Source organism: Nematolebias whitei, chromosome 14 (genome assembly GCF_014905685.2).
Source record: "Nematolebias whitei isolate Nwh7 chromosome 14, NemWhi1, whole genome shotgun sequence".
In the NCBI taxonomy this organism is placed as follows: Eukaryota; Metazoa; Chordata; class Actinopteri; order Cyprinodontiformes; family Rivulidae; genus Nematolebias; species Nematolebias whitei.
In genome coordinates this window covers 1,816,878-1,824,892 of record NC_056511.1, presented here as the reverse complement: position 1 = coordinate 1,824,892, position 8,015 = coordinate 1,816,878, and the positions used below count along the sequence as shown (strand labels likewise).

The window sequence follows — 8,015 nt, the reverse complement described above, 5'->3', positions numbered from 1 at the left end:
AAAAAATACAAGTATTTCACAATTGTATTGCACATCATGGATATTAGTGAGGTAGTTAAGGTGACTGAGAGTATGAAATGTCAGTAGTATTGCACAGTAGAAGTCCAGGTGTTTGGGAGGTTAGATGATTAAATCAGTGCATGTGAGTTCAGGGTGGTGATGGCTTTCAGTAAAATGTTCTTGAATCAGTTTGTTCTTGTTCTGATGCACCTGTAGCGTTTCCCTGAAGGTAACAAGTCAAACAGTTCAGCACCCGGTGAGTGTTGAGGCAGCGTGATGTGTAAATGTCCATCAGGGAGGGGAGAGGGCAGCCAGTTATCTTTTGTGCTGTCTTGACTACTCTCTGACTTGTCCCAACTTTTTTGGGATTTGTTCACACTGTGAAATTTTGAATAAACATATTTTTCCTTTAAAATTTTACATTTACTCAGATTAAACTTTTGATCTGTCGTCTATGTTATATTATGAATAAAATATTGACATTTGCCATCTCCACATCATTGCATTCAGTTTTTATTCACAATTTGTTTAGTGTCCCAACTTTTTTGGAATCCATTTGTATATATGTGCATATATATAAAATTATTTATTATTATTTAAATAATTTAAAATATCCATCCATCATCTTTTACCCGCTTCTTCCATTATGGGTCACGGGGGTCGCCAGTGCCCGTGTCCGGCAATCATTGTGTGAGGGGCTGGGGACACCCTGGACGGGTCACAAGTCCATCACAGAATTTAAATTATTTTAAATAAAAATTTACATTCCAATCGTGCGTCATATCCAATCTTATTTTGAAAAACCACGAAGTAGCGAGGGGACTACTGTACTGTATTTGTATTATTATAATTATTATTGTATTATATTTTAATAATATACAATAATATAATAATTATGCTAAATTAGTAATAATAATAATGGTTAAGACAGCGTTGATCATGTGAGTTTGGGTTCTGCAGCATCACTCAGTGTATCACAGTCAATTTATTGGTTCTGGTCTGATTCTGTTCCAACATGTGGGTCATAGTCCCCCCCCCCCTTAAAGTGCATCTCACGGTTTGGTCCTGGCTGGTTTGTGCAGGAAGCTGAAGTCAGTCTTGGCACCAAGTGTCTGGTACTCGAGCAGTTTGGACTGTGGGGCGCTGATCCGGTTGCCGCAGTGAGCCAGAGTCCAGCCAGGACCCCAGCCCACCCTGAAGGAGCGGGTCGCAAACAGCCCCGTGTCCATCAACAGCCCCCCCTGACGAAGAACCACAGGCTTGTTAGACACATCAGGTCGGTACCATATCCGATCCGGTAAAACGTTCTGAAGGTCCGTTAGGACTCTGATCAAAACCAACCTTCCCCTGAGTCACGGACTCTGTGACAGGGACAGGACCGCCCTGCCGACGGACCCCCACCGTCCTGATGGGAGGTTCTGAAGCCCGAGGCGGCAGCAGGAAGGAGGCGGGGCCCGGACCCTTCCACTGCAGGGACCGGGAGGGGTCGATGGCGGCCAGAGCTCCCCGGGACAGAGAGGGAGGGGGGCGAGGAGCATCTGGGAGCTGAGAGAGGAGGCTGGAGGTGAACCGGGCCTGAAGGAGACCTCCGGCTGCAGAGACCAGGATCAGAGTCAGAACACAGACAGGAAGTCTTCAGGAGGAAGAGGAGGAAGAAGAGTTTCGTACCGGAGGACCGGCCCGGAGCTCCCGGCAGAACCAGTCGAGGAGACGGAACCTGGGAGGAGACCCTGGGCAGTGAGCGACGCTGGACCGGGTCCAGCTCCTCCTCTTCCTCAGCGAACAGAGACGCCTTCATGATCTGAAAACCAGCAGCTGATTCAGTCTTTGATCTTTTTTTAAGAATTCTTAAAAAAAAAAAAAAAAAAAAAAAAAAAAAAAAATCACATTTTTAACAAAGTTTCTTTAAAGTCGACGCAAAACAAAAATAATTCCTTCTGGAAACTCCAATTCAAGTTGAAATTTTCTACTCTGAACCCAAAAAGTTGGACTTCTGGAACAGGATGATGTAAACCAGCAGGAGGAGGCGGGGCTTCCAGCTCCAGGGCTCCGCCCACAACCCTTTAATTTGTGGATCAATGTTGAATTTAACATTAGCTCAGTTCTGAGGCGGAGTTAAAGTTTGATGCGACGGCAGCAGTTTTGTGGACCGGTTCTGATCGGAGCAACAAGTTCCTCCCGTCTGAAGGGGGTTGTTACCCCCCCACCCCCATGTTTATTAAATAATGTTCTTCAATTTGTCTCTTTAAAGAAATGGAAATATTTGTGTAACATAAACACTTAAGAACTGTTCTTTAAAAGTGTTATTTTTTATACTTTAACATTTTTTCACTTCTTTAAATTGTTACAGAAAACTCTTTAAATGAAAATATCCTGAAGCTGCTCAATAATCCAGGTGGAAACATCTACAAACGTTCAGTCAGGTCCTCTGGATGGGTTCATCTGAAAGACTTCTTCAGCCGAGGAGCTGCGTTCAGCTCAGTGTTAGAAACTTCACCTTCTCGTGGTGGATCAACCAGTTTGTTGTCGACATCCAGAACTAGCTGCGCCCTGTTAGCATCCTGATGGCTGCTTGCTACTCTGAGGTCTACACTCATCTCCAGGTCAGAGGTCACTCCTTCAGGGATGAAGATGTTCACATCCTGGACAGAGAGGATCGATGGTTTGAGAGGAGTAAAGGAGGCCATCTTTGTGAAGAGCCCGTCCATCATTAAACAGGGCGGAGCCTCCGTTAGCAAGCAGCCATCAGGGCACCAACGATCCACGGGAACGCCCAGACCCAAACAGAACCCTCTGCTGTAGAACCAGGTTCAGCTCTCCTGACGTTTTAAACGTTTTCCTGAACAAACGCGGCGCGGATCAGCTCCCTGAGGTCACTTCCTGTGTGGCGGCGGCTGTACCTGCAGGGTGTGAGGGTTGATCCCCAGTGTCGAGGCGATTTGGCTCGATGCAGAGGCGCCGTCGTGCTCAGACACATCCACGTCCGCCGCTGGAAGCTCGCCGTCCTCCTCGGCTCCCATGATGCTCTCTGCCGGGAGGCTCTGGGTGATGTCGGCCATGTCGCTGTCCAGCTCCGCCACGCCGCCCGCCGGGTCCACGAGGGCGGGCTGAAGACACGGACACAGAGCGATTACATCCTGAGAGTCATGTCTGAACAAAGCGCTTCACAGCCGGAATAAAACCCGACCAGTTCTGACCCAACTGGACCCCTGCTGCAGAACAAGTTTGTTTTCCTTCATCCTGCAGTAAATAAAAACGAGTCTCATCACGTCAACAGGTTTAAAGATTTATTAGAGATTCTCTGAACAAACTTCAAAAGCTTAAACTTTTATTAAAACTTCAAACATCTTCAAGTTGATTGAAGTTCAGCTGCGAGGTCAAAACAAAAGGTTCTGATCCAGATTCGTCAAAAACAAAAGTCTCCGACGACAGAAAACCCGCTGGACGTTTCCGTACCGAGGAAGCGTCAAAGGTTCTGATGGAACCATCTGGGTTTACTGAGCAGAGACGTAAAGAAACCGAACGGGCCGTCAGAAACAAAGTCTTTAAATGACCATAAAATGACTGAAAGGCTGAAGATTCTCAGCCGAAGAATAAAAACATTTTCTGACTTTAGGCTCCTCCCATCCAACTTTCACAACAACCTGACTCCACCTGGACTCAAAACTCCCAGAGCAACGAGGACGAGTGAAACTAAACAACAGCTTCCTGTTTGTCCTCGGAGCCCCGAAGGTCACGGACACAAACGAGCCGAAACATTTTCACATGGAACCAGAAAGAGCCGAAGTCTGATCATAAACAGCCAAAACGAACTTTCACATCATTTGACCTGATCATGAGGCGTTTTCTAAAACACACGCATGTTCTGACCAGTCCGATCCTCAGAACCGGTTCTGATCAGTCCAGAACTGATGGCGGTGCTGAAATAGCTCCTTTAATCAATGATGATGATGATGAGGAGGAGGCAGGCTGCTCTACCTGAGCGTGCGGCGCCACCTGCTGCTGGGAGGGCGGCCCGGAGGCAGAAAGTGACATCATCGTTTTCGGCTTCTTGGGGTCGGTTTTGAGCGGGACGTCTTCGTCCTCGTCAGAGTCCTGCAGGCCGTACTTAGAGAAATGGGCCACCTGAAACACAGAGGGGGCGGAGCCAGTTACACCTGAGAGTGGGGCTGGACTGATTTAAATCACGAGTAGGGGTGCACCGATTAGTTTCTGTCCGATGATTTAGTTCTATAGGCGACACGTCGGGTGTTAAAGGTCACACCTTCAGTTTTTAAATCTTAATTGGTTGAAACACAAGTTCCTAGAAACAACACAAACTGGTTTTAACTGGTCATGAGGTGGTGCTCTGAAATATGACGACAACCGTTTCTCATGCAGGACATCGGTGCACCCCTAATGACGAGTGATGAGCAGGGAGGCACCTCGAACACCCAGGACCCGGTCTCGGGGCGGTACTCCAGGAAGCGGGCCCCTTGTTTTCTGGAGGCCTTCTCGAGGCGGGCCTCGTAGTTCATGTCGGTCAGACGCTCGGGGCTCCTGATCTGCGTGCAGGTGGTCTTATCGTTGGGCCAGACGCCATCCAGAGTCACCTCGGCACGCCTGGCAACAAACATTTTAAACAGACATTACAGAGCGCTCGGACCCGGCTGCTTCTACAGGCTCCAGGACGTCAGCACGACGGCTCAGTGGTTAGCACTGTTGCCTCACAGCAAGAAGGTCCAGGGCTCAATCCCCGGTTGGACCTGGGGTCTTTCTGTGTGGAGTTAGCATGTTCTTCTCGTGCTGCGTGGGTTTCCTCCCACAGATCAAACATGCCTTCAGGCCCCGGCCTCCCTTACAAGAGGTCTGTGATCTCTGCCTGGTTGAAGGTTAATAAATGTCTGGATGAGCAAGACCACGTGGGAATCAGGTTATATTCAGTTTGAACAGCTTCACTAGTTTCATGTCATCAAATAAGTATTTAAAAACCAAACAGCTCATGTTTAGATCTACCTGATGAGCCATAACTCACCTGTTAAGCCCCTCCCCCTCTGGCGGCTTGTTTTTGTCGTCCGGGTAGACGATGACCTCTTTGCGTCTGAAGTGGACGATGTCATCGAGGTTCAGACCCGTTATGTTCACCTCGCCGTGGAAGAAGATGGAGCCGTAACCTGCGGACCAAAGGCGAGAAGTGGGTGAGTCGTCCAATCAGAGGCGCTCTGAGCCGGACGCCTGCGGTCGCTACCTCTCCGGCCAACCGTGAAGTTTTCCACGACGCACTCCCCGTTCTCATCCAGCATCTCAGCCAGGTCCTCCAGGGAGGGGATGGTGTAGTAACCGACCCGGTTCAGAACGATCCCTGAAAAACGCAGCAGCCACAACATTTAAAGACAAACGCTGCGTTTGCTGATCCGGTCTCTGAAGCAGCAGGTGGACCCAACGTTCAGGTGTTACACTTTCATTGGACACGTTGGACGGAGGACCAACGTGTCCTCCGTGGGAAGGTTAAAGGTGCGGTTCTGACCTGCAGGATGAGGAGCCTGTTGGGACTCCTGTGGCTCCTCCTCCTCCTGCAGAGACTCCTCCCCCAAAGATCCCGACACATCGTCGCTGCTCAGCTGAGAACAAACAAACGAAGCCCGTCAGAAACAACTAGACTGGACCAGACCAGCCCGGTTCAGCCCGGTCCAGTTCCTTCTGATTGAGGAAATATTAACCTTCAAACAGGAAGCAGGTTTTATTTGACGATGTTCAAGTTTGAGGGCTGCAGAGTTTTTGGTTCTGGAGTTAGCTACATGCTAGTTAGCGTGTTCAGGGTTCATTCATCGGTTAATAAAAACATTTTATAACGTTTGGTCTAAGTTCTGTCCCAGTTAACATGATGTCTGGGAGGTTCTGTTCTTTAGAGGTCCGTTTAGGGTTCTGTTCTGTCTGAATACATTTCTCTGTTAAACATCCATGCTGTTATAATTTTATAAAACCGTTGATTCCGAGCCGGCCCAAAGCCCGGTGCTGCTGACCTCCAGGCCGTTCCTCTGCTGCCGGTGCATGTTCAGGTCACCGATGGTGTCCTGCAGACTGGGTTGGGCCCGGCCCTGCGGGACCGGCTTGGCGATGGGGTTGACGTAGAACTGAGTGACTTCTGGGTCGTCGGCGGCTCGGCTACTCGGACCCAGAACCTCCCGGAGCTCCTCGTCCTCCTGGCTGCAAGGGAAAAGAAAGGTTTATTCCTCTGAGTTCAGCGAGGCGCCTCACAGGTAAGCAAAGGGGCGTGTCCGTGGTTACCTGTGTCCGTTGTGAGGGTACTCTGAGAGCGAGGCGAGGTCGTCGCTCTCTTTGTTCAGCGGACTGCTGTACTGACTGGTGTTCAGGTTCTTCAGAACCAGCTTCTTGATGCTCTTTCTGCGGGGGAGGGGGGGACACACACAGTTGAGTGTGATCGGTTGATAAAACAGTGGTGGGGGGAGACTGAGCAAAAGCTCAAGTCACTTCAGAAATCAATCATATGTCAGCAGTAGATGGTTGGCTCCGCCCCTGGTTGCCATGGTGATCACACTGCACCTGGGCACGAAAGCTCCGTTGGTGAGCGATGGCTCGTCGTCATCCAGACCGTCAAAGAGCTGGGACTTGGATCCTCCAGAAGACGTGAGTGCCTTGGGCCGAACCCGGGTCGCAGGCCGGGGGGTCAGCTTGTAGTGAGTGGGTGTGGTCAGCGCCTTCTGGGCCGTGGGATTGGTCGGTTTCAGACGCTGTCAAAACAGAGGAGGTCAAATTTAAACAGCTGATTCACAGAAAACAGAGTCCAACTTTATGATTTCTCAGTTTTTATTTCTGAGGCCAGACAGACGGCATGATGGGAGAAAAGTTCTGCAGCCAATGAGCTGCCACAAAGAGCAGAAGCTCCACCCACTCTCACCTCCTCCTTCTTCTTGGGGTCGGACAGCGGGTTTCTGAAGAGCGGCGAGTCTCCGTACGGCGAGTAGGCCAGGACGTTGAGCTGCTGCTGCAGCATGGCCTGCTGCGCCCCGGTGGCGCTCGGATCGGAGAGGGCTGCCGGAGGAAACGGACAACATTGGGTTCTGGGTCTTAAGCAAACCCCACGAGGAGAACAGGCTCAGAACCTGACGGCACCTCGGGTGGAAAGAGAGTTGTTACTCACCGACAGGCTGCTGCTGCGGCGCTCCAAAACCCAAAGTGCCGGTTCCGCTGTTGAATCCCGTGGTTCCAAACGTTCCCATCGTTCCCAGAGTGGTGCCCAGTTTGTTCTGGTTGCTTCCAAACAGACCTGGACCGGTACCGACTGTGAGGGACACAGAATTCTGTATGAACTGAAGGAATGACCCGACAGACCCATCAGAACTTTCTTCAATAACTGATGAATCAGTTCTGGTTCAAAAACTGAACATCTTTAAATTATTATTTACTAAAACAGTTTATTAAATAATTATTAGATGATTTAAGGAGATTCTGCAGTTTTTGTTTTTCAGTGAATCAAACGACTGAATCTTTCAGCTGCTCCACTCAGAGGTCTCCACAGCAAGTCGGCCAAGCAACAACAGATCGGGTCGGTCGAGGCCCGGATGAACAACGACCACCGGTGCTGTCGACAAACAGGGTGCAGGTGGAAACTGTGCTGCCGTCAGTGGAAGACCACGAGGAGGGAAACATGTCAGGAGACAGAGGAGGAGAGGAAAGTGAAGAATGTAGGACTGAGGGCTGCAGCTGTAAATGTGGGGACAATGACAGACAAAGGTAGAGAGCTGGCTGACATGATGCTGAGAAGGAAGGTAGATGTTTTATGTGGCCAAGAGACCAAGTGGAAGGGCAGCAAGGCTCACAGCACTCCCTCTTCAGAGGTCTCCACAGCGAGTCAACCTCTGTCCTATGTCCTCTCTCTGTCCACCTCATGTCCTCTCTAACTGCGTCCATATGTCTCCGCTTTGTCTTTTTCCTGCAGCTGCATTTCTAACATCCTTCTACCAATATACCCACTGTCCCTCCTCTGGACATGTCCAACCCACTGTCCCTCCTCT

At 49.8% G+C, this 8,015-nt stretch overlaps 1 protein-coding gene across 1 annotated transcript in view; it reads right to left on the bottom strand.

Moving 5' to 3' along the window:
• Positions 1-8,015, bottom strand: part of nup98 (nucleoporin 98 and 96 precursor) — a 21,871-nt gene that overhangs the window by 6,553 nt on the left and 7,303 nt on the right. The window contains exons 12-25 of the mRNA XM_037687756.1: positions 7,142-7,282; positions 6,899-7,032; positions 6,544-6,731; positions 6,268-6,384; positions 6,003-6,186; positions 5,507-5,600; positions 5,228-5,341; positions 5,015-5,153; positions 4,425-4,602; positions 3,979-4,125; positions 2,901-3,107; positions 1,669-1,801; positions 1,342-1,592; positions 1,057-1,241 (exon numbers count right to left, since the gene is read on the bottom strand). Of these exons, the coding sequence (XP_037543684.1) occupies positions 1,057-1,241; positions 1,342-1,592; positions 1,669-1,801; positions 2,901-3,107; positions 3,979-4,125; positions 4,425-4,602; positions 5,015-5,153; positions 5,228-5,341; positions 5,507-5,600; positions 6,003-6,186; positions 6,268-6,384; positions 6,544-6,731; positions 6,899-7,032; positions 7,142-7,282 (2,212 nt within the window). The remainder of the gene's footprint in view (positions 1-1,056; positions 1,242-1,341; positions 1,593-1,668; positions 1,802-2,900; positions 3,108-3,978; positions 4,126-4,424; positions 4,603-5,014; positions 5,154-5,227; positions 5,342-5,506; positions 5,601-6,002; positions 6,187-6,267; positions 6,385-6,543; positions 6,732-6,898; positions 7,033-7,141; positions 7,283-8,015) is intronic.